This window comes from Macaca fascicularis, chromosome 19 (genome assembly GCF_037993035.2).
Source record: "Macaca fascicularis isolate 582-1 chromosome 19, T2T-MFA8v1.1".
Lineage (NCBI taxonomy): Eukaryota > Metazoa > Chordata > Mammalia > Primates > Cercopithecidae > Macaca > Macaca fascicularis.
In genome coordinates, this window is record NC_088393.1 from 1,007,501 (window position 1) to 1,032,634 (window position 25,134).

The 25,134-nt window shown below is 60.0% G+C and overlaps 2 protein-coding genes across 7 annotated transcripts in view; both read right to left on the reverse strand.

The window, feature by feature from the left end:
• Window positions 1-13,510, reverse strand: part of SHC2 (SHC adaptor protein 2) — a 42,888-nt gene extending 29,378 nt beyond the window's left edge. For all 6 annotated transcript variants that reach the window (XR_012428131.1, XR_012428132.1, XR_012428128.1 and 3 more), the window contains exon 1: window positions 12,976-13,510. Coding sequence is in view for 1 of the 6 variants with exons in the window: in XM_045381249.2 (XP_045237184.2) it covers window positions 12,976-13,440 (465 nt within the window). In the remaining 5 variants the exon portion in view is untranslated. The remainder of the gene's footprint in view (window positions 1-12,975) is intronic.
• A 1,594-nt stretch (window positions 13,511-15,104) lies between these two features.
• Window positions 15,105-23,975, reverse strand: CIMAP1D (CIMAP1 family member D). Its single transcript, XM_045381250.3, has 4 exons — window positions 23,613-23,975; window positions 22,370-22,477; window positions 17,756-17,869; window positions 15,105-16,493 (listed from the first exon to the last, which is right to left on the reverse strand). Exons 1-4 carry the CDS (start codon window positions 23,737-23,739, stop codon window positions 15,973-15,975), a joined length of 870 nt encoding a protein of 289 aa, XP_045237185.2. The 5' UTR covers window positions 23,740-23,975; the 3' UTR covers window positions 15,105-15,972.
• Window positions 23,976-25,134: the final 1,159 nt, after the last annotated feature.

The following is a 25,134-nucleotide window of genomic DNA, read 5'->3' on the forward strand; positions in this document are numbered from 1 at the left end:
TGACTGACCGGCTGGGCCACACGCCCTGCAGAGCTGGGTCCTGAACCCACATCTCTGGGCTCCAGGATCTGCACTGCTCCCCCTGCATGACGGGAAGAGGTGGGGACCTCGGCAAACGGCGTGTCCCATGCTCCGGGGGCCCAGCGCTGCCGGCCATGTGCTTTTTTTTTTTTTTTCAGAGAGTCTCACTCTGTCGCCCAGGCTGGAGTGCAGTGGCCGGATCTCAGCTCACTGCAAGCTCCGCCTCCCGGGTTCACGCCATTCTCCTGCCTCAGGCTCCCGAGTAGCTGGGACTACAGGCGCCGCCACCTCGCCCGGCTAGTTTTTTGTATTTTTAGTAGAGACAGGTTTCACCGTGTTAGCCAGGATGGTCTCGATCTCCTGACCTCGTGATCCGCCCGCCTCGGCCTCCCAAAGTGCTGGGATTACAGGCGTGGGCCACCGTGCCCGGCCATGTGCTTCTTTTAAAAGAGACAAGGAAATTCAGGATTTTTCTGTGAAATTCCCCCAGTTTGTAAATATCAATGCTGGGTCTGAATGTCTGTGCCCCCCTCAAATCCCTCTGTGGAAACCTAAGCCCCACAGTGAGGGTATTTAGGGGGGGTCTTTGGGAGGCGAGGAGGTTATGAGGGCTCCACCCTCAGGACTGGGATCAGCGTCCTTGCAAAAGAGACGGCAGACAGAGCCCGGCCCTCCACCACGTGAGGACACAGGAGAACACGGCCCTCTGTGAAGAGGCCCTCGCCAGACACCGAATCTTCCGGTGCCTCGATCGTGGCCCTCCCAGCCTCCGGAACCGTGAGAAATAAATTTCTAGGCCTGGGACAGCAGCTCATGCCTGTAATCCCATAACTTCAGGAGACCAAGGTGCGAGGCTCTCTCGAAGCCAGGAGTTCAAGACCAGCCTGGGCAATACAATGAGACCTCATCTCTACAAAAAAATAATTTTTAATTAGCCGGGCGTGGTGAGTGGGGGCCTGTGGTCCCAGCTACTCAGGAGTCTGAGGTGGGAGGATGGCTTGAGCCCAGGAGGTCGAGGCTGCAGTGAGCTGTGAGGGCACCACTGCACTCCAGCCTGGACGACAGAGCAAGACCATGTCTCAAAAAACAAAAATTTTTAGGCCGGGTGTGGTGGCTCACGCTTGTAAACCCAGCACTTTGGGAGGCCGAGGTGGGTGGATCACGAGGTCAGGAGTTTGAGACCAGCCTGGCCAACATGGCGAAACCCCGACTCTACTAAAAATACAAAAATAAAAATAAAAATACAAAAATTAGCTGGGCGTGGTGGTGCGAGCGTGTAATCCCAGCTACTTGGGAGGCTGAGGCAGGAGAATCGTTTGGACCTGGGAGGCGGAGGCTGCAGACAGCGGAGCTCGAACCACCACACTCCAGCCCGGGTGAGAGGGAGACTCTGTCTCAAAAAAAAATAAATAAATAAAGACAAGCACTGAGGGAGATTTGAAAAGACAGAGACACAGAAGGCAGGGGCCGTGTGAAGACAGAGGCAGACAGCGGAGGGGCCGTGTGCAGCCGAGGATGCCAGCGCCGGCCTGCAGGCACCAGACGCCGGAGGGCCTGGGACAGAGCCTCCCTCAGCGTCTCCTACAGAAACCAGCTCTGCCCAATCTTGGCTTGGACTGTGGGCCCAGAACGGTGATAGAACAAGTCTGTGTGTGTGTGTGTGTTTTGGTTTTAGTTTAGTTTTGTTTTTGTTTGTTTTTTGAGACGCAGTCTCGCTCTGTCGCCCAGGCTGGAGTGCAGTGGCGCGATCTCGGCTCACTGCAAGCTCCGCCTCCCGGGTTCAGGCGATTCTCCTGCCTCAGCCTCCCGAGTAGCTGGGACTACAGGCGCCCGCCGCCACGCCCGGCTAGTTTTTGTATTTTTAGTAGAGACGGGGTTTCACCGTGTTGGCCAGGATGGTGTCGATCTCCTGACCTCGTGATCCGCCCATCTCGGCCTCCCAAGGTGCTGGGACTACAGGCGTGAGCCACCGTGCCCAGCCGTCTGTGTTTTAAGCCCCACAGTTTGTGGTGGTTTGTGGTGCAGCCCTGGGACCCTCCCACAGAAGGTTGGGGGGAGCCCTGGCGACTTCACGTCCAACCTTCCCCTTTGCAAATTCAGAAACTGAGGCCCGGAGAGAAAGCATGACCCAGAACCCACCCTAGGAGGTTAAGGGAAGGAGCCACTCTACAAGTCCGTAAACTGAGGCTTGGAGAGGGGAAGGGACCTGGCCGGCCTCAGGCACGCAGCAGGCCAGGGCAGATGCAAGCCAAGGTCCCGTGTCTGCGTTCCCAGCCTGGGAGACCGTCCGAGTCTCCACCAGGACCCTGCACTGCGGCCCACGTCACCTGCCGGGACCCTGCACCGCGGCCCACGTCACCACCAGGACCTACGTCTTTGCCATGGTCCATATTAGTGTCATTTACTTGATATTTTCCTTTTAAATAAACTCCACTTACAAACATAACCGCATTTACTTTTTAAAGGAAATTGCAGGAAACAAAACATCTACAGCAGATGAACGGATAAATCCCCTGGGGTCCATCCGCACGCGGGAACGTGACCCAGACGTGAAAGGAGCCAGGCTCCGGTACGGGCCACAGCACACACTGAGGACGCCACGCTCCGTGAGAGACGCCAGACGCGAAAGGCCACACGGCGTGTGATCCCGTTTCTATGAAATGTCCAGGACAGGCTGATCCACAGGGGCAGCGAGGTGACGCGTGGGCGCCGGGGCTGGGCAGGGGGCGGAGGGGAGGGAGGGCTGAGGGCCGGCGATAAGTTCCCATTTTGCGTGATGGGAGCGTCCTGGAACCAGACACTGGTGAGGGTCGCACAACCCTGTGGGCTGCACTAAATCCACGGAATTGCACGGTTTAAACAGGTAAGGATTAGGATATGTGAATTATATCTGCATTTTTAAAAATGTGCATGAGAACCAGGCACGATAGCTCACGCCTGTCATCCCAGCACTTTGGGAGGCCGAGGTGGGCGGCTCACCTGAGGTCAGAAGCTCAAAACCAGACTGACCAACATGGTGAAATTCCGTCTCTACTAAAAGTACAAAATCAGCTGGGCATGTTGGCTTATGCCTGTAATCCCAGCTACTCCGGAGGCTGAGGCAGGAGACTCACTTGAACCTGGGAGGCGGAAGATGCAGTGAGCCACGATCGCACCATTGCACTCCGGCCTGGGCAACGAGAACAAAACTCCATCTCAAAACAAATTAAAAAATCCTATGAGGAAAAGAGGAAAGTTCACGCTGCAACCATAACTCCCTGGTTTTCCATTAAAATAAACGTATTAATAAGATGAAAAGTCTCCATTCACACGAGAACCCTAAGGCTTTGCTAAAACAAGTATGTGAAGGTTTGCTGGGTGCTGGGAACCAGGATGTCTGCACGGTCTGAACGTCTGTCTCCCCAGATCACGTTCCAGGGCAGAACGACCAGATGCCGGGGCGAGGGCTGGGGAGGCCGCAGGCAGCACTCGGCCGAAAACGTGCACGGCCTGGCCTGCGAGTGGCTCCCGGGGCGTGCGCTGCGACGTCCCCATGCACCTGTCCCCCGATTCCACCAGTCCCCACAGATCTTCCTAATTATAAGGGAAACAAACAGCAGCATCACCGGGGAGAAACATCACCTTCACCAAGTACATTCATTTCCCGGGGCTGCCGTGAGCAAAGGCCACACACGGGGGCCACAGGAGCTGATCCAGCCGGGAGTCTGAGGTCAAGGCGTGGGCAGGGCCTCGCTCCCTCCGCAGCCCCGGGGGAGGGTCCTTCCTGCCTCTCTCAGCTTCTGGGGGCTCCCGGCGGCCTTGGCTTGTGGCCGTGTTACTCCAGTCTCCGCTTCCTTCTCCACACAGCTATCTCCTCGTGTGTTTCTGTGCAAATTTCCCTCCTCTTAGAGGACACAAGCCATTGCATTTAGGCCCCACCCTACTCCAGTAACTCCAGTGTGGCCTCATCTTAACGTCTGCAAAGGCCCTTTTCCAAATAAGGTTCCATTCTGAGGTTGGAGGTGGACCTGAGTTTTGGGGAACACCATTCACCCCAGGACACCAGGTCGTCAAAGTCTCCAGCACCAGTATCAAGACAAACCAGCACCGGGCGTCCTCCTGACATGATGGGCTGGAAGACACAGCACCCCCCGTGCTTCCTGCCAAAAACAACCTCAACCGGATCGCAGGCAGACACCAGGCAGATACAAACAGGGACGGTAGCCCAGCGGCCGGCGTGCACCCTTCAACACTCCCGGCTCCCCGGGACGGAACAACTGCGAGGCTAGAGGCGGTTAAAGAGACAGGACGGACGGGGCACGGTGGCTCACGCCTCTAATCCCAGAACTGTGGGAGGCCGAGGCGGACAGAGAGCTTGAGCTCGGAGTTCAAGAGCAGCCTGGGCAGCGCGGCGAAACTCCGTCTCCACAAAAAAAAAATACAAAAATTAGCCAGGCGTGGTGGTGCACGCCTGTAATCCCGGCTACTCGGGAGGCTGAGGCAGGAGAATCGCTGGACCCCAGGGAGCGGAGGTTGCAGTGAGCCGAGGTGGTGCCATTGCCCTCCAGCCTGGGTGACAGAGCGAGACTCCCTCTCTAAAAAATAAATAAAAATGGCCGGGCGCAGTGGCTCACGCCTGTAATCCCAGCACTTTGGGAGGCCGAGGCGGGCGGATCACAAGGTCAGGAGATCGAGACCACGGTGAAACCACGTCTCTACTAAAAATACAAAAAATTAGCCGGGCGCGGTGGCGGGCGCCTGTAGTCCCAGCTACTCAGGAGGCTGAGGCAGGAGAATGGCGTAAACCCAGGAGGCGGAGCTTGCAGTGAGCCGAGATCGCGCCACTGCACTCCAGCCTGGGCGACAGAGCGAGACTCCGTCTCAAAAAACAAACAAACAAAAATAAATAAATAAATAAATAAATAAATAAAAATAAATAAAAATTAGCCGGGCGTGGTGGTGCACGCCTGTAATCCCGGCTACTCGGGAGGCTGAGGCAGGAGAATCGCTTGGACCCAGGAGGCGGAGGCTGCAGTGAGCTGAGATGGGACCAGTGCACTCCAGCCTGGGTGATGCTGAGTGAGGTCCTGTCGCAAAAACGGAAAAAAAAAAAAAAAAAAAGGCAGAATGCAACGTGGGATGGGAAAATACAGGTTGCTCTGGCACTGCTGGGAAAATTGGTCACATTTGAATCCACACTGAAAATGTGATTGGCTGGGCGCGGTGGCTCAAGCCTGTAATCCCAGCACTTTGGGAGGCCGAGGGCAGATCACGAGGTCAGATCAAGACCATCCTGGCTAACACGGTGAAACCCCGTCTCCACTAAAAAATACAAAAAACTAGCCGGGCGAGGTGGCGGGCGCCTGTAGTCCCAGCTACTCGGGAGGCTGAGGCAGGAGAATGGCGTGAACCCGGGAGGCGGAGCTTGCAGTGAGCTGAGATCCGGCCACTGCACTCCAGCCTGGGCGGCAGAGCGAGACTCCGTCTCAAAAAAAAAAAGAAAGAAAGAAAATGCGATCTCAGGATTGTGAGGCTACGTTTCCTGACTTTGTTAATTGTACCATAGCTACGTTAGAGAAGATCCTTGTCTTGGACTATACACCCTGGCGTGTTTGAGGGTAGAGGGCTATCACGGCTGCAACCTTTCTCAATCGTTCATCAGTAATGACAGTAGTAATCACGGTTTATACGGCAGGAGGCTGAGGCAGGAGAACCGTCTGGACCCGGGAGGCGGAGGGTGCGATGAGCCGAGATCATGCCGCTGCGCTCCAGCCTGGGCAACAAGACTGAAACTGCGTCTCGATAACGATAATAGTAATTTATACAGACAGAATAAACGAGGCAAGACGTTAATAATCGGCGGATCTAGGTGAATGACACACAGGGACTCTGTAACTTTTCATCTCGATAGAATTTCCAACTTACAAAACCTGGATGGATCCTACTGTTCTTATTTCTTTTATCTAAGGTTGAAACCATTTAAAGGTAAATTTCTTTGATGCCCTGCACCACGCTGACCAGTGCCGCCCTCTGCCCCGGCCACAGCCCACATCAGCGCCCCCGGCTGTGGCTTTCCACAGGGGTGAGGGGTGAGTGCTGCCCTGGGGGTGCCGCGGAAACCTGGGGCACTGTGGGCCGTCGTCGCCAGGCGGGGCAGCCGGCGCTACAGGACGGAGGGGCCTCACAATGACACCAAACTGTCCCCAGGGCCTCGCAGCGTCCTCCAGGCAGCATGTGGGGAAAGCCTTCCGTGGCTGCCACGCCTCCAACCTAACTCCACGTGCCCCGTAACGCCAGAGGCCTGCGCGCTTCCGTGTGCTGCTTTTTTATGGTGGTAAAACACACGTAACATACAGTTTAGGGTTTTAACCGTCTTGGAGTGCAGGGTTCAGTGGCGCTCAGCGCATTCCCGGAGCTGTGCGGCCACCACCGTCTCTCCGGAACGTCTACATCTTCCCAGACTCAGACCCCGACCCCGTCACTCACTCCCCGTCCCCTCCCCAGCCCCGTCCTACTTTCTGCCTCTGTGAATCTGATGGCTCTGGGGACCTCCGACGGTGGAATTGCACAGAGCTTGTCCTTCTGTGTCTGGAGTCTCACTGAGTGAGGCGTCCTCAGGGTCCATCTGTGCCGTGGCCTGGGTCAGAGCCTCATTCCTCTTCTTGGCCGCATCGTATTTCAGCGTGTGGATGGCCTCGTGTCTTTCCTTGGTCGCGTCGTATTGTCGTATTTCAGCGTGTGGATGGCCACACCGTGTTGATCCACTCATGCCTGGGTCCAGGCGATTCTCCTGCCTCAGCCTCCATGAGGGAAGCGTTTGCCATTTCCAGCCAATGGGGGGAGGGAGAACGGCCGGAGTCTCTTACGAAGAGCCCAGGAAGGGACCTCTGCTCCCAGCGGACGTGGCCGGGCCCCGGCGATGTCGGGAACTGTGGCCACCATCTTCTGACCCTGAAGGTCGCCAAGCCAGCGTGCTGAGGACGGCAGCACAGAAAGACGGCAGAGGCTGTGGTCACACCACCCTGAAAACGCCCGATGCCATCCGGCCTCGGAAGCTGAGCAGGGTCAGGTCTGGCTGGTACTTGGATGGGAGAAGGACAGAAAGAACCCAGGTGGCCGGGCGCGGTGGCTCACGCCTGTAATCCCAGCACTTTGGGAGGCCGAGACGGGTGGATCACAAGGTCAGGAGATTGAGACCATCTTGGCTAACTGGCAAAACCCCATCTCTACAAAAAATAAAAATAAAAACACTAGCCGGGCGAGGTGGCGGGCACCTGTAGTCCCAGCTACTCGGGAGGCTGAGGCAGGAGAATGGCGTAAACCCGGGAGGCAGAGCTTGCAGTGAACTGAGATCTGGCCACTGCACTCCAGTCTGGGCGAAAGAGCCAGACTGTGTCTCAAAAAAAAAAAAAGAAAGAACCAACCCCCCAGGTATGGGTTCTTTGTTCTCAGAAACAAAACTCAGGTTTTGTTTCTGAGGCAGGGTCTTGCTCTGTCACCCAGGCTGGAGGGCAGTGGCACGACCTTGGCGGACTGCAGCCTCGAATTCTCGGGCTCACGTGATCCTCCTGCCTCAGCCTCCCACATAGCCAGGACCACAGGTGTGCACCACCCTGCCTGGCTAATGTTTTTTACTTTTTTGGTGGAGACAGGGTTTCACCACGCTGCCCAGGCTGGTCTCAAACTCCTGGGCTCAAGTGATCCTGCCACCTTGGTCTTCCAAAATGCTGGGATTACAGGCGTGAGCCACCATGCCCGGCCAGAACCCAGATCTTCAGGGATGCTGTCAAGCCATGGGATTCATCCACCGTGTCAACTTGCCACACCCAAACCCTCGCCTTCAAGGAAAAGTTGCATTTGGAGCTGAACCATGTCAACTGTCACCCTCTCACAACTCCCTGCACTTCCCAGCGTAAGGCGCCCACGATGCGGGAAGGATGAAGTGTCATTTCGCCGACAGTGTCCCGCTTTGCGTCCATCCCCTGCCGGGCCTGGGCTCCGTGCACCAGGAGCAGAGGCGGACACGCACAGGAGACCCTCCCTGAAGCGCTCACGAGATGAGGTGCGTGAGGGCACCACAGACAGCAGGACGACCTAACCCGTGGGACTTTTGTGTGCGGACGAGCCCAGCGCCAAAATGGCACGTGTCGGAGGAACGCGGGGTCGGTGCCCACAGACCTTGGCACGGACTCTGGCCTCTCCACAAGAGAAGCCCTGCGTCTTTTTCAACAGAGACCCATTTTGCTCAGGTCTACGCCTTCAGGTGAGGCCCGAGGATCAGGCATAAAGATTCATCCAGACGAGCCGTCCAGCAGGGCAGCTGCTTCCCGCCTGGGGCCACTTAAGTTTAAAGTCAGGTAAGATTAACTTGGCACCGCAGCACAGGCCACACCTCAAGGCCCAGCTGCTCACAGGACTCGCGGCAGCCACGCTGGACGGTGCAGACACGGACGATTCTGCTGGGTGGTGCCGGGCTGGGCTCATGAGAACCAGGGCAAAGTCGGCGGGGGATTCCCAGGAACGATGTCCCCATTCACGAAAGAGCCCCACAGAGACAGGGGACCCTGTTCTGCCAAACCAGAGCCACCGCCTTTCGGCCAGGGCAGGAACTGACCCGAGGCCAGCAGAGACCCCCGGGAAGCACGGTCTCCCGTGGCTGCCCGAACAGATCCCCACAAACAGGGCTTAAGACCACAGAAACGGGCCAGACACGCTGGCTCACGCCTGTAACCCCAGCACTTTGGGAGGCCGAGGTGGGCGGATCACCTGAGGTCAGGAGTTCAAGACCAGCCTGGCCAACAGGGTGAAACCCCGTCTAAAAATAAAACTAAAAATACAAACAAAATTAGCCCGGCGTGGTGGCGCGTGCCTGTAATCCCAGCTACTGGGGAGGCTGAGGCAGGAGAATTGCTTGAACCCGGAAGACAGAGGTTGCAGTGAGCCGAGACTGCACCACTGCACTCCAGGCTGGACCACAAGACCGAAAGTCCGTCTCAAAGAAAAAAAAAAAGACCACAGAAATCCACAAAAATGCTTCCTCACACAGGCCTCGGGGCCGGAAGCCCATCCGCTCCGGAGGCAGCAGGGGAGGGCCCGTCCTGCCTCTCCCCGCGCGGGTGGTGGCCGGGGCTCCTCAGCATCCTTGGCCCGTGGCCCTGTCGCTCGCCTCTGCCTCCCTCATCCTGTCCCATGTCCTCTCTGCGCCTTCACGCGGCTTCTCGTAAGGACAGTGGTCACCAGGTCAGGGTGACCTGAATCCAACGTGACCTCGTTTAATGACACCTGCAGAGATCCTGTTTCCACAGAAGGCCTCATTTTGGGGTTCCAGGTTGGCAAGAATTTCGGGGGGATAACAATGACCCGGAGCCGGGACCAAGTCACTGAGCCGCCGACCCCGGGTTCTTCTCGCAGGAGACAATCCAGGTCCCTTCGGTGCCCGGCGGCTCCAAGTCAGGTCTGTGGTGACGGCCCCGAAGGTCTCACCAGTGCTGTGACCCAGGGGAGGCTCTCGGGAAGCTCTTTGACCTGCTGTGCCTCAGCCGCCTCATCTGTAAAATGGGTGGACGCCCCAGGGCCGTGGGGAGAATGGAACCCGGGGCTCCACGGAACTCTGAGCACCGCGCAGGACTCGGCGTGAGCCTCAGCACCCGAGGTCCTGCATTTGCAATGATGCAGCCCACGGCGCTCGGACGCGGGGCCCACGCAGCTGCTGGTCCAGCGTCCAACGTCTCGCCCGCACACCGGGATCGCTGCAGGGTTCTGTGGGGGTTCTGTGATGCCCGGTGAGCGGCCCAGCCCATCCATTCCCTCTTGCTGCTGTCACCAACTACCACAAATTGAGTGGCTCGACACAACACAAGCTAATCCGCTTAGGTTACAGGTCATAGGTTAGAGGTCATAGGTTAGAGGTCATAGGTTAGAGGTCAGAAGTCTAAAATCAAGGTGTGGGCGGAGTTGGTCCCTCATCTGCTCTGCCTTTCCCAGCGTCCCAAGGCACCCACATCCCTCCGCTGGGGGCTCCTTCCTCCCCGTTTGCAGCCACAGCGCAGCCTCTTCCAATCTCTCTCCGACTCTCACCCCCCGCTGCGAGGACACCGGGCCCCCAGATCATCCCGTCTCAGGGTCCTTCACTCGATCCCACCGGCAGGTCCCCTGTCGCTGTGTGAGGGGCACCTTTGCAGAATCGGAGGGCTGGATGTGGACATGGGGGCTGTTGCTGTGCCTCACACCGGTGCATACATGATGCGTGCTCTCAGAATGTTGTCCGGCTCCCACAGGAGGACCCTCAGCCCCGGGTTCTGGTCCTGCTTTTCACTGCGTAACCTCAGACACAGCTCTGCCTCTCTGTGCCTCAGTTTCCCTCAGCGCATAGGGCCCCTCCAGCATGGAAGATCCCTGAGGGCCTGAGCCACGGGCCGCAGCCCCCGGGTGATGGGGCTTGGCTGTCCTCTTCCTTAACTCAGGTTTCCCTGTGACCAGCAGGGACTGGCTGTCCCTGTGCCTGCCATGACATAGGTACGGGCAACGGGGCTCCCGGGGGACAGCACTGGGGGCTAAGGCCAGTCAAGCTCCCTGGGGTTGCAGCCCCTCGTCCATGAGCAACTCCTCTGGGCTCCAACACAGGTTCATTGTCCACTTCTCCCCTCACCTAGGTCCCCTGGCCTCGGCCACCGCCATCTGTCGCAGCCTCCTCCCGCGTCTCTGCTGCCCTTCCAGACCCTCCTCCTCCCTCAGCCCCACTTCTACAAGGCCCCCGGGGCCTTCAAAACTGCACACACTCGGCCGGGCGCAGTGGCTCAAGCCTGTAATCCCAGCACTTTGGGAGGCCAAGATGGGCGGATCGCAAGGTCAGGAGATCGAGACCATCCTGGCTAACCTGGTGAAACCCCGTCTCTACTAAAAAAAAATACAAAACACTAGCCAGGCGAGGTGGCGGGCACCTGTAGTCCCAGCTACTTGGGAGGCTGAGGCAGGAGAATGGCGTGAACCCGGGAGGCAGAGCTTGCAGTGAGCTGAGATCCGGCCACTGCACTCCAGCCTGGGCGCCAGAGCAAGACTCCGTCTCAAAAAAAAAAAAAAAAAACTGCACACACTGCACTGTCCCCCTACTTAAAACCACCCCCACTCCTCGCCACAGCCCACAGAGAGAGTCCTCCCTCTCCAGCTCCAGCCTTGCTGATCTCCTTGCGGTGACGTACACGCGCCAGGTCGGCTCCTACTGTGCCTTTGCACCTGCTGTGCCCCGCCCGGAACTCTGTCTGCAATCCCCACGGCTTCGGGCCTTTGCACCTGCTGGGTCCCGCCCGGAACTCGGTCTGCAATCCCCACGGCTTCGGGCCTTTGCACCTGCACCTGCTGTGTCCCGCCCAGAACTCTGTCTGAAATCCCCACGGCTTCGGGCCTTTGCACCTGCTGGGTCCCGCCCGGAACTCGGTCTGAAATCCCCACGGCTGTGGCTTCCATGGCTCAGGTCTCAGCTTCAAAGTCGTCTCCTGGGAGCGGGTCCCGGGGAGGCGGAAGCGGGTTCGGGGAGGAGGAAGCGGGTCCCGGGGAGGCGGAAGCGGGTCCAAGGAGGCAGAAGCCGGTTGTAGGCTGCAGGCCGAGGGCTCCTGAGGCTGACAATCCCAGGCCCCCAGACCACACGTGGGAAGGGAGGTTTCGCAGCCAGCTTCTGGGGGCTCCCGCACGTTTTGGTGGGCCCTGGCTTGAGACCCCATGGCCCCCACCTCTGCCTCTGTCTCCTCACGGCCCACTCCTTTGTGCGTCTGAGTCTAAATTTCCTTCTCCTTATAAAGACCCACCCTGATCCAGCCAGGCCTCATCTTAACAAGATTACATCAGCAAGGACCCCATTTCCAAATAAAGTCAGACTCCTATGGTACATGTATTGTAGGAGGACCCCACTGAACCCAGCTTAGGGGGAGGGATCCTCACTCAACCCAGCGCAGGGGAAGGACACCACTGAACCCAGGGTAGAAGGAGGGACCCCACTGAACTCAGTGTAGGAGGAAGGACCCCAATGAACCCAGTGTAGGAGGAGGGACACCACTGAACCCAGGGTAGGGGGAGGGACCCCACTGAACCCAGAGTAGGGGGAGGGACCCCACTGAACTCAGTGTCCAGAAAAGCAAAGACACAACCCGATGGGAACACAGGCTAATGTTCCTGGCTGCAGAGGCCAGCTGGGAGCGGGGAGCACTGCCCCACCAGCAGGGGCGTGCAGGAATGGCCGATCATTTTCCCAGACACCGTAATGACTGCAGCTGTAGGACAGCTGCTCTCTCAAAAGACGGGGGACTATGCAAGGCCCTGTCACCCCTGCAGGTGACTTCACACAGTTTATCAAAAACCACAGAGGGGCAGACCCGTCAGCAGAGGTGAAGGTTACAGTCCTAGGTGGAGGCGCGCTGTGTCCACGCGCCCGCCTTCCCCGCGTGTTTGAAAACGTTCATTTATCATAAGATCCAGGATAAATAAACAAAGGCCGCTTCTTTGGCCACCCTGGAAGTCCCTGCAGCCTCCCATCTGGAATCCTGGGGTCTGTCCCGGCGCCAGCCCCCTTCCAAACACCCCTTCCCGCACCCCCACCGCAGGCCAGGGTCTCGGGCCCCGGCTGTCACCCGTGAACAGCTGTCCAGGGGGCTCCGGCGGCAGAGACACCCCGGCTGCTTGTCACTCTCGGCCTCGCCCGCCCCATCCGAGTGGGGGGCGGTGCACCCGCGCATGCGCGCCCCTCCCCCGCCGCCCTCTCCCCGCCCCTCCCCACGTGACGCCGTGGGAACCCGGACCCCAGCGCCTCCGGGTGGGGGCAGCCGCCGGGCGCCGGCTGGAGATGGGGGTCCGGGGTGGCGGGAGAGCAGGAAGGATGGGGAGGGGGCACCTGGCTCGCGGGGTCCGGGGGGTCCCGGAGGAAAGGGTGGGGGAGGGGAGGCCGCCGCGCACGGGCTCCCGGCGGGGGGGGTGGGGGGGACTCACCCGCACGACGTAGGAGACCCCAGGCCCCAGGACCCTGGCGTCGGGGTGTAGCCAGCCGTGCGCGGGCTTGTGGATGAAGCTGCCCTTCCGGATCCACTCGGCGGCGGCGGCGTCCCCGGACCCGGCCGCCCCCCGCGCGCCCCGCGGCCCCCGCGCCCCCGCGCCCCGACAGCGGCTGAGCGCGGGCAGGGGACAGGGCGCCGCACAGCGGGGCTCGCAGGCGCCCAGGACAGCGGCCGCCAGCGCCGGGACGCCCCCCGGGCTCGCCGGCTCGGACTGGGGGTCCGCGCCCCCCGAGGCCCCAGCCGCCCGCGCCGCCGCCGGGCCGCGACCCAGGAAGCCGCCCGGGGCCGCGAACTTCCACTGCGGCATTCGGGGCAGCAGCGCGCAGAAGGTGGTGGGCGCCTCGGGCTCGGGGGGCGCCGGGGGCGCCGGGGGCGCGCGCCCTCCCGGACCCTGCGTCATGGCCGCGGCCGCCCCACGGAGCCCGACCGGGCGCTGCGCCTGGCGCGGAGGAGGCCCTCCCGCTCCGCCCGCTCCCTCCCGCCCCCGGCCCGGTGATGTCATCCGCCCGGCCCAGCGCGCAGCCGCGGGGGGCTGCGCCCCTGGGACCCCGGCCCTCCTCGTCCCGGCCTCCTGGCCGCGAGGCTGGGGAAACTGAGGCCCTCTGAGGACACTGGGCGCTGGCCTGGAACCCGCAGCCAAGGCGGGACGGGGCTTTGAACCCAGAACCCGGTCAGCGACCCTCCCCACTGCGCCCCCCACCCCCGCCCGCCGCCCAAGTTCCCAGAAGGACCGAGGTGGAGAGGCTTAGCAATCACCTCCCTTCTTTCCCGTTGACTAAGGGGGAAACTGAGGCCCGGGGAGGCGTGGCCAGGGAAAAGGGAACCCCAGACCCTAAGGTCAGCCCCTCCCTCTCCGTTGTTCCAGCTAGAGGATACCTCAGGGTCACCCCTATTTCCTAGTGGGGAAACTGAGGCCCGGGGAGGGGAAGGGGCGCGGCCGAGGGCGCACAGCGGAGGCTCAGACCCAGGAGTGCCGGCTCTGGGAGGGGGTGCTAGGAGCGGAGCCTGGCCCCTGCTCTGCGGCCTGTCCCGGCCTCAGTTTCTCCGGCTGTAACCCTGGGGGGCGGGCTGGAGGGTCGCGGCCCCTCCTCTCTCATTTCTGGGGAGCCCAGTCCTGCACCAGCTCATCTGAGCTCTGGGCCCCAGCCTCAGCCTCTCCGAGACCGGCCGCACCTTCCCTCCAGGGTCGGTTCCTTATGCACCAGAAAACGGGGTGTCACTGTCACCCCGGGACCCAGCCTCGTGGCCCGACCTGGCCGGAGCACCCCAGCCCCTGCCCGGCCCCAAGCAGGGCTGATTGCCGGAAACAAAGGGAGGGGCCGGGACGCGCCGGCAGGTGGGGAGGGGGGCGAGGCCGCCCGGAGCCTGATCGATAAATCAGAGGATGAGATCACAGCCGGCGCCGCCCGCGGGGCCGGGGAGGCGGGGAGGGGAGGGAGGCGCGCGGCCGCGATTGGCCGTCTCTGCCCGGGCGCGCGTCGGGCTCGGATCGCCCCTGCGCGTCCGCGGGAGGAGCGGATCGTGGGCGCGATGGGTCGGCTGGACCTGCGCGCGGTGGGTGTGTTGTGCGCGGGGGGGACGCTGCGTCTGGGAACGTGTCCAGACATACGCAGGGGATCCAGGCTGCAGGGTCCGGGGTGTGTTCACCTAGTGGGTGAAGGATGGGTCAGGTTTGGCGGCCCCAGGCCGAGGGCTGTAGGGTGAAGAGAGGGCGGCCCCACCACCCCTTCTCTGTGCCCTGCGTGCCTCCCAGGCGGCATCCCTCAGAGAGGTCCCGGGGCAGCGTCCGACCCTCCCAAGCTCCGGGATTGGAGTCTTTTTGGATGGGAGGTTTGTATGGTGGTCCCGGTGCCATCCTTCCCTGGCACACAGAGGGCTCAGTCACAGGGCACCACCAGTGGGTTTCCTTCCTGTTCCTAGGAGACAGTGGCAGGAACTGAGTCCAACGTCCAGGGTTCAAATCCTGACATCAGACTGAGGCAGGGGCTGGCAGCACGCCCCAGGACAAATGTCCGGTCTCCCCAAAGCACCATTTCCTCTCAGTAAATGCCACCTGGTCCCGAGTTGCTATGAAGCATAGATGATCTTTACTAATATCCAAAACATAGCAAGCAGCTACTGATGGCAGATATCAGAATACATCAAGCTCCTATACATCCTTCAAAACCCTGCTTCAATATTCCCTCTTCCTGGAAGCCTACCCGGCTCCCTGCTCAAAAGCTTGGATCCACCTCCAGCCTCCCCTCGCCCTGGGTCCCTCTCGTGGTCTCTCAGACCCCCTGGGCACCGCAGGGCTGTGGGTCTGGCTCTGGAGGGCAACGTTTGTGTCTCCTTTGTGTGACGTCAGTAGACACATTAAATGAGCCAGCTGGTGTGATGCTGACAGCTTTGCAGCCCGGGAGAGGTTTATTGGCTAAGCAACTGTAGAAGGTGGAGGGGGAAACGCACAGGCCTCAGGGCTGCCTCCAGCCTGAGTCTGGGCTGGGACCGGGGCTGGTGGCCACATTTCCATGAGACAGGGAAGAGTTCGAATGTGGCAGAAACACAAGCTGTGATGAGGACCCAGGCCCTAGTGGGGCTGGACGCCGAGTTCTAGGACACAGGAAGCTCCGTCTCCAGCCAGCTACTGGGGAGGGCCGGAAGGTGTCCCTTTCCCCGCCTGGCCTGGCCTGGCCTGGTGTGACCTGGAAGAAACTGGAAGAAACTGGGGCACTGGAAGGAGACTCACCCTGCACCCTGCAGAGGGCCACGGGTCACAGCCCCCAGGGACTGGAAGGATCAGGTGTCCTAGAAGGACCCGGACAGTTCAGGAAAGGGAAGGGAATACTGGTTTCCCAGTCCCTCTCGGCTTCTCCTAGCCCCTCCAACAAAAGCCAGGCCCCAGGAGAGGCCCGCCCACGCCCCCGTTCACCGTGTGGGAAACAAGCCTGGCCTAGCAGCAGCGGCCGGGCAGCCTGTGCCCCGAAGGCCTGGAGGGTGTGGCGGCGGCCATGGTGCTGGCCCGTTTTGAGTGGCGGATGCCCATAGAGAACGCTGGAGCCCTGGCTTTGTTCACGGTGACCTGCTCTGGGCAGTGGGCGCCTGGGCCGGGGGTCTCCTCCAGGGGGCGCGGGGCCCGGGGCCGCCCCAGCATGGTGAAGGCGGGCAGGCGCTGGCGGTAGGTGTTGGCGTCCGGGCTGTCGTACTGGCCCGGGCCTGGTATCTCGGCAGGATCCTGCGGGGGGCGGACAGGGGGTGTGCGGCCCACCACTGTGTAGCTGGGGCTTCTGGGCTTAGTGAAGATCTGTGAGCCCCACAGAGGGGGCATGGTGTAGGTATTAGGGGCAGGGGCTGAGGTGTCCAGGGGCTTAGGAGGGAGGCGGCAGCCCAGGGTGAAAGCTGGCGGTGTCCGATGGCGCACAGGGGGCACTTTCTCTGGGCTGTAGGCCCCAGGGCCTGGTGTCACCTCCAGACCTGAGAGAGCGGGGAAGGAAGGGTGGCACTGATGTCCTCACCTGCTCAGAGACCCAGCATGGCTCCCCATTGCCCGCATGCACCCTGGAGCTCACAACGCTTCTCAAGTAACCCAGGTGCATTTCTCTCCCTTCCCCATCCTCCATACACACAGTCTGTTTTCCAAGCCTCTAGGACTTTGCCCAAGCTGGACCCAGGGCCAAGCATGCCTTCATTTTCCACCCCTCTTCCCTGCTGCCTTCCCCATACCATCCAGGGTAGAGCCCTCACAGCTCTTCTCGAACCCCTCAGCCTGGGTTTTCCAGGTTCTCCAGACATGAGCACACTGAGGTGGGATGGTCTGCACTGCATCTAACCGCCCCACCAGACTGAGATTTCATAGAGAGGAAGGAAAGTCAAATCTACTCCGACTCACCAGTAGTTGACTGTTTGAGTTAATGGGTGAACAGGATAGGTAGGAGGTGAGTGGTTGAGTGAGGAGTGAATGTTTCATGAAGGGATTTGTAAATGGACGGATGGACGGATGGACGGATGGACGGATGGACGGATGGACGGATGGATGGATGGATGGATGGATGGAACGGTTGATGGATAGAAGGAAAAAAGTAAGGATTCATAGATAAGTGGGTAGGTAGGTGGCCGAATGAGTGGGTGGATGGATGGGTGAGTGGATGAGTGGATAGATGATGGAGGATGGATGGATGGATGGATGGATGGATGGATGGATGGATGGATGGATGGATGGGTAGATGGGTGGATAGATGATGGATGGATGGATGAATAGGTGGAAGGATGGATAAGTGGGTGGGTGGGTGGATGGGTGGATAGATGAGTGTGTGGGTGGGTGGATAGATGGATGGGTGGGTGGATAGATGGATGGGTGGGTGGGTGGGCAGGTGGATGGGAGAATGGAGTCAGGCAGGTGCCTCAGGTGTGCAGGTAAGCTGTTGGGTGCCTGTGAAAGACATTGCCGATTTGCCACAATCCCCATTCACCTCTCACCTTCTGACACCAAGGCCGGCTGCCCCTGTGGTCATGTGTGCTCAGGGCCTCCGTGACCCTGACCCACTTCACTCATTCAGTTTCCCCAGCCCCTGTGGGCACTGGAATGGCGGCCTCTCCTCCGTGTCCCTTGGATTTGATCACTCCAAAGACACTGGCATTCGAAGAACTCCAAGGATAAGAGGGAGAGGGAGGACAGGGCAGGAGAGTTGCTGAGACCCCGGAAAGCAGGTCCTCGTGTGGCTGCGTGGGGTACTCACCCCGAGACTTGGCCCGGCCCTGCATGGAGTAGGCGGGGGTGCAGCTGCGGCCAAAGCGTGTGACTTTGGGGTCCAAGAAGTAGATGGGGCCCGGGCTGGTGTCCTGAGGTGGTGCTGGGTAGAGGAACCCGGAGTGCTGGGAGTGACTCCAAAGACAGTGCCTGCCCCACCTCCCGCCATCAGTGCCCCTGTTGGCCCCGAGACACTCCCACCAGGTCAGAGGCCACCCCAGCCCCATCTCGGAGTGGTCATCCCGGGGGCCCTGAGTTGTGGCTGCCTGAACTGAGTGGCCTCAGGTCCCTGTTCTGACTGTCTCAACCAGCTCTTCAGTCTCCTCACAATCGAAGTGCTTCTTGCGGCCGGGCGCGGTGGCTCAAGCCTGTAATCCCAGCACTTTGGGAGGCCGAGACGGGCGGATCACGAGGTCAGGAGATCGAGACCATCCTGGCTAAAACGGTGAAACCCCGTCTCTACTAAAAAATACAAAAAACTAGCCGGGTGAGGCGGCGAGCGCCTGTAGTCCCAGCTACTCGGGAGGCTGAGGCAGGAGAATGGCGTAAACCCGGGAGGCGGAGCTTGCAGTGAGCTGAGATCCGGCCACTGCGCTCCAGCCTGGGGGACAGAGCAAGACTCCGTCTCAAAAAAAAAAAAAAAAAAAAGAAGTGCTTCCTGCGTGCTCTGCTCTGCTGCTGTTTGCAGTCCCCTCTGCCCCTCTAACCTCTGCGCAGGTGTGGGCTGGAGAACCAGCTCCTGGGTTTGCTGGAACTGGACATAATTAGGCTGAGTGTGGTGGTACACAATCGTGATCCCAGCGTTTTCGGAGGCCGAGGCAGGAGGGCCACTTGAGCTCAGGACTTTGAGGCCAGCATGGGCAACACAGTGAGATCCCGTCCCTTCTAAAAATTTAAAACTTAGCCACGCATGTTGGCAGGCACCTGGGGTCCCAGCTCCTCGGAAGGCTGAAGTGGGAGGATCACTTGAGCCCGGGAGGTTGAGGCTGCAGTGAGCTGTGATCGTGCCGTGGCACTCCAGCCTGGGCAACAGAGCAAGACGGAGTCTCAAAAAAAAAATGTACATAAAGTAAGAGTAACAAGAGCAACTAGGCCCTGAGCCAGTGCCTGGGCTTGTTGGCAAGTCTCATGCTTAAGAGAGGGGCTCGGCGTTGGACCACGTTTAAATCCAGCAGGGCCTCTCATGAGCCGGTGACCTTGGCCAAGTCATTTATCCTAAGCCTTATTTTCCTCGTCAGTATGTTGCGAAAATCAAACTGTGAGAGCATCTGCAGAAGGGAGTGATCCTGGGCCCTTGCAGTTCGTGACTGGGACCGGTTGCCATGATTGCCATTATTGCCACGCCAAAGTACATCCAGTGACGGATGCCGGGCACTTGCGTGTAGCAGCCTGACCAGGGTTCACGGCCCCACAGACCGCCTGTGCACACACTCAGTACACGTGGCAGCGAGCCACGGGTGAGGGAAGAAACGTCATCCAAACCTTCGCCCTCTCCTGAGGAGTCCGTGGCACGCAGTGTGGCCCAGACACGGCTCCAGACCTCCCTGCCACAGGCACGAGTACTTGCACACACGCTGTGGTCCCCAAGGCAGGCTCACTGGCCACACTCCAAGGGTGGTCACTGACCCTTAGCCACAGCCTCGTTTCTTTGACTGGCAGGAGGGAGGGGGTCTATGTTTAGCCCCTTCCCTAGGCCCAGGGCAAATACAGTCCCCCAGGACTGCAAGAGGCTGGGGAGTTAGAGCATCTCCCTCCATCGCCCAGGCTGGAGAGTGCAGTGGCTCGTGGCTCACTGCAGCCTCCACCTCCTGGGCTCAAGCAGTCCTCCCACTTCAGCCTCCTGAACAGTTGGGACCACAGGCGCCACCACCATGCCCTGCTAATTTTATATTAGAAACCCTTCATCATGGCCAGACGCGGTGGCTCCCGCCTGTAATCCCAGCGCTTTGGGAGGCTGAGGCCGTGGATCACGAGGTCAGGAGATCGAGACCATCCTGGATAACACGGTAAAACCCCGTCTCTACTAAATGTACGAAAAATTAACCGGGTGTGGTGGTGGGTGCCAGTGAGCCGAGATCACGCCACTGCACTCCAGCCTGGGTGACAGAGCGAGACTCCGTCTCAAAAAAAAAAGAAAAGAAAAGAAAAGAAAAATCCCGGATTATGATCCCATCGCCCCTCTGCAGATGCCTGGGCCTCGCTCACGTGACCATAGACTTGCCTCAAAGTGCTCACTGTGCAGGGCTTGGCCATCAGGACTCCCCATGCTGAAGCACTGATCGTAGCCTCTGTCCTGCACCTGGAACCTTCCTGCCTTTTCTTCTGCCCTCCCCAACCCCAGGCTCAGTGCCCCGTGAGAAATGAACACACCCCAGATCATCGTGACATTGCTCATCTCTAGACCTCAGCCTACAAAGCATGCTCTGCCTGGAGTTCAGTTCTTCTGAGGGCTCCACCGAACTCCTACTCATCCTACAAAACCCAGATCCCATGCTCCACTTCCAGGGAGCCTATCCTGGGCCTTTAGCAAAGTGTGCACGACTCCCACGCCACCAGGCTCCCCACGCTGTCTCTGTCCCAGGAAGTGTCCCGAGACTGGGGTTTGAACCTGGGAACTCAGATCTGTCTGGGTCACAGGCTAAGTTCTTAACCCGGTCCTGGGGACAGGGGATGCTGACGCCTTCACTGGCCTTCTGGGACCCCTTGCAGCTTCCTGAGTCCCAGTGTGGTCTGGGATTTTTGCTCATTCGGAAGGCTGAGAACAGGCTGCTGTCCTGCCCCTCCTCCAGCCAACCCTCCCAGCAGGCCTCTGTCCATATGAACCAAACTCCCCACACAAGACCCTTCCGACCACACTCCCAGCCCAGCTGGGACCTTGGAGCAGTGGTAGAAAATGGAGGGATGGAATTTGGGAGCACCGATGGAGGGGTGGAATTTGGGAGGGGTGGAATTTGGGAGCACCGATGGAGGGATGGAATTTGGGAGCACCGATGGAGGGGTGGAATTTGGGAGCACCGATGGAGGGATGGAATTTGGGAGCACCGATGGAGGGGTGGAATTTGGGAGCACCGATGCAGGGGTGGAATTTGGGAGCACCGATGGAGGGGTGGAATTTGGGAGCACCGATGCAGGGGTGGAATTTGGGAGCACCGATGCAGGGGTGGAATTTGGGAGCACCGATGCAGGGGTGGAATTTGGGAGCACCGATGCAGGGGTGGAATTTGGGAGCACCGATGCAGGGGTGGAATTTGGGAGCACTGACATCCGCTGGCCCATGGTAGCAGCACCACTAATGCACACCAGCAGCTCCCTGTGCACCAGGCACGGTCCACGCCTGAGCCGCGTCACTCGTCAGAGCCCATCGCAGCCACTGCGCCCACTCTAGACAGGAGCAAGCACCACAGGGCAAGGCCACCAGCCTGTGGCACAGCGAGCCAGTGCGCTCCTTGCCTGCCCTCCCGCCGTGCTGCCCTCCCGCCGTGCTGCCTTCCCGCCGTGCTGCCCTCCGGCTGTGCCTGCCTTCCCGCCGTGCTGCCCTCCCGCCATGCTGCCCTCCTGCCGTGCTTCCCTCCCGCCGTGCTGCCCTCCCGCCGTGCTGCCCTCCGCCCATGCCTGCACAAGCAGCCAGGAATGTCCACAGAGATACACGACAGCCCTGTGAGATGGGCCAGGCCTGGGGAGCCCCCACCTTCAGGATGGAAAAACGGGCTCAGCCTCACACCCGACAGCTCACGTTTACTGAGCCCTTACTAATCGCTATGCATCACTGTGGCTACTATTTTTTCTTTTTTTTAAATTTGTTTTAAGACAAGGTCTCACTCTGTTGCCCAGGCTGGAGTGCAGTGGTGTGATCGTAGCTCACGGCAGCCTCGACCTCCTGGTTTAAGTGATCCTCCCGCCTGGGCCTCCCCAGCAGCTGAGACCACAGGCGCACGGTACCACACCCAGCTTTGCAGCTACTTTTTTTTTTGTTTTGGTGAGACAGAGTCTTGCTCTGTCGCCCAGGCTGGAGTGCAGGGGCGCGATCTCGGCTCGCTGCAACCTCCACCTCCCGGGTTCAAGCGATTCTCCTGCCTCCGCCTCCCGAGTAGCTGGGACTACAGGCGCCCGCACCACACCTGGCTAATTTTTTTGTATTTTTAGTAGAGACGGGGTTTCCCCGTGTTAGCCAGGATGGTCTCGATCTCCTGACCTCGTGATCTGCCCGCCTCGGCCTCCCTAAGTGCTGGGATTACAGGCGTGAGCCACCGCACCCGGCCTAGTATTGTTAACTTTTAACAGAAACTGAGTTGCGGAGCACTTAAGCAATTTGCCTGAGACCAAGCAGCAAGGAATTGCAAACGCGGGAAGGCAGGTACGGGTCTTCACCTCCCTACAACGCTCTTTCTCCTTCCATTCTCTTCATCAGTGAAAAAGCAGGGACAGCAGCTTGCCTAAGGTCTCACAGCAAGTAGGAGGTGGAGCAAGTCGTAGAGCCCAGCCCTGCCTGCTTCCTGCCGCGCTAACTGGGGGCCTGGATCTAAGGGGTAAGGAGACCCATCGGTGCCCCGGGGGGACATTGGAGGACCAGGGAAGCCCCCGGCCGCCCGCCCGCCCACCTTACCCTCACTGGGCCTCCGGACGAGCGAGTAGGCGGGACTGGCCACCCTGGTGCAGTCGTGGTTGATGAAGCCCACGGTGGACGGCAGGACGTACAAGCCTGGCCCTGAGCCTGCAGCCCAAAGCCCTCAGGTCACCACCTGGGCCCAGATTCCCCAAGGAAGGAGCCCTGGACCCAGCTCCTGAGCCTTAGCCTGGGTTCCCCTCTCCCTCCATGGTAAGGATTGGGGGCCCCGGGACCAAGAGGCTGCTGCCCCTCTGGAGACAAAATATGATGATATGATGCCTGCATTGTGAGTCAGACATGAATCACAGAGGGGAGGGCCGGGGAGGGAAGGGCAGGGGAGGGAAGGTCTGGGGAGGGAAGGGCTGGGGAGGGCTGGGGAGGAAAGGGCAGGAGAGGGAAGGGCAGGGGAGGGATGGGCTGGGGAGGAAAGGGCAGGGGAGGGAAGGGCTGGAGAACAGCAGTGCCCCTCACCCTGGGGCACAGATGGGGAGACTGGGGCCTGAGCCTCCCAGAGATACACGTTCACAGATGGGGAGACTGAGGCCCAGGCACAGAGCTACACAGAGGTGGGGAAACTGAGGCCTGAGCCTCCCAGAGATACTGTCATAGATGGGGAAACTGAGGCCCAGGCACAGAGATACACAGAGGTGGGGAAACTGAGGCCTGAGCCTCCCAGAGATACACGGTCACAGACGCCACGTGTTGTGGCTTCTGCGGAATCTCATTGCCACAGGGGTCAGGAGAGACCACAGAACCCGAGGACCTGGCTCGGGGCTTGACTCCAGCTGCTTGTTGTGCTGAGGAAACTGCGGCCCGGCCGGGGCCTCACCGAGGCCAGCAGCTGACGTGGTTCCCAGCAGAGCAGCCTCCGCACATGCGCCCCTTGCCCTGCCCCGCGTTGTCTACGGCGCCCGTCCCCGAGGGCCACGCTGGAAACATTCCCTTCTCCCCGCGTCTCCCGCATGATCGCTGTGGCTTTGCCCCCTGCTGTACCCACAGCCCCTGGAAAGGGCCCGGCCCACAAAACACTCAGCTTCCGTTGGACAGAAACATACTCGGGGCCCAGGCAACCCCGTGTCCACACCCATCCTGCCGGAAGGAAAACTGAGGTTTGGGGGAAGGCAAGGACTTGCCTGAAACTCTTGCCTCCTGCTGGGCTCCCAGAACATTCCAGAAGCCCCAGAAGTGGGGGGAATGGAGCAGGAAAGGGTCCCACCTGTCCCCCGTGGCTGGCACGCACCGTTCTCCAGGGTGGCCATCCCACAGGACTTCCTCAGGCCGGTCTCCGGAATCTGGCTCTCCGTCACTCGCCGGCCAAGGGGGGCTGTGGCCAACCGTGGGGCGGGGTCGCAGCTGAGGGTCCCCATGGTAGGCAGGCGATGGCCCCGGCAGCACCCACGGGGCCTGGTGCTACCTCCTGAGCCTCAGCAGCTCTGGCGGCCACAGGCCCAGGCACCGTCCCCACCTTCACGGCCTCACCACACCCTCCCACGACCACAGCTGCACAGACAGCCCCTTGTCCCACAGCAGGGAGTCGTGGGGCCCTGGCCTGAGGCAGGCTGGTCGGCCGGACACTGGCCTGGAAGTGGGGCCGGGATCGAGTGTCAGCCAGGCAGCTGGACAGTCCAGGAAAGAGTCCGGTGTCAGCGGAATGTGTCTCCCGGGAACTGGCAGAGCTGGGCGGCTGGGGCCAGGGCCGGCCCCAGGGAACTAGACCTGCAAACATGACACCCACAGCCTCACAGCAGGAGGGACTGGTGGGGTCGTGGGCGGCGTGCCCCCATTTCTACACCTGGGGAAACTGAGGCACGGCCCAAGGTCATACGGCAAGTTCACAACTCTGGGAGTTGCACCTCTGAGCCAAGAAGCATTACTGCCTCATCCTGTCACTCATTCCTCCCATAAGCACGTGCTGGGCACCTACTGTGTACCAGTTTCTGTTTGGGGTGGTGAGAACTGGACAGGAACAGACAGAAAAGAAGGAGATGTTCTCAAGATGAGAAAGTCATCAGTAAATGTGATAAGTGAACACAGTCTGCTGTATGAGAGGCACTGAGTGTGACTGAAAATGCACACGGGTTTGGGGTTCAGGGTGGCAGTGTGGGTGCAGGCGAGCCCCGCGGAGAAGGTAAAACCGAACCGTCCCCAAGCAGGTGAGGAGGCAGCGTGCAGAGACCTGTGAGAGCGCACGTCAGCGTGAGGGACACCTGTGCACAGGCCCTGGGGCAGCGGCGAGGACAGAGGGGAGGTGAGAGCCGCCCTCACTGCCTCCAGAAGTCTGCGGGATTTAAACCCTGATGGATTGTGATTCACTGAAGGGCAACCACTGTGTGAGGCTCCAAGAAGAGGCTCAGAAAACTGCCAAATGGGAGGCACGTTCCTGTCTCCTCCTTGTTCGTTTCTGTATTTTTTGGAGCCTTTTGCAGTGTAATTTTTTTTTTTTTTTTTTTGAAACGGAGTCTCGCTCTGTTGCCCAGGCTGGAGTGCAGTGGCACCATCTCAGCTCACTGCAACCTCCGCCTCCTGGGTTTAAGCAATTCTCCTGTCTCAACCTCCGGAGTAGCTGGGACAACCTGACTCTATTTTTAGTAGAGTCAGGTTGGTTGGCCGGGCTGGTCTCGAACTTCTTTTTTTTTTTTTTTTTTTTTTTTTTTTTTTTTTTTTTTGAGACGGAGTCTCGCTCTGTCACCCAGGCTGGAGTGCAGTGGCCGGATCTCAGCTCACTGCAAGCTCCGCCTCCCGGGTTTACGCCATTCTCCTGC

What these genes read in the sequence shown, in the direction of transcription:
- CIMAP1D (XM_045381250.3), bottom strand. Translation starts at nt 23,739, where the DNA reads ATGGGGACCCTCAGCTGCGACCCCGCCCCACGGTTGGCCACAGCCCCC. An exon ending in GATGGCCACCCTGGAGAACG is followed by an intron (nt 22,478 to 23,612) that starts GTGCGTGCCAGC and finishes TTTGGGCTGCAG; the next exon opens with GCTCAGGGCCAGGCTTGTAC. An exon ending in CGTCCGGAGGCCCAGTGAGG is followed by an intron (nt 17,870 to 22,369) that starts GTAAGGTGGGCG and finishes TCCTCTACCCAG; the next exon opens with CACCACCTCAGGACACCAGC.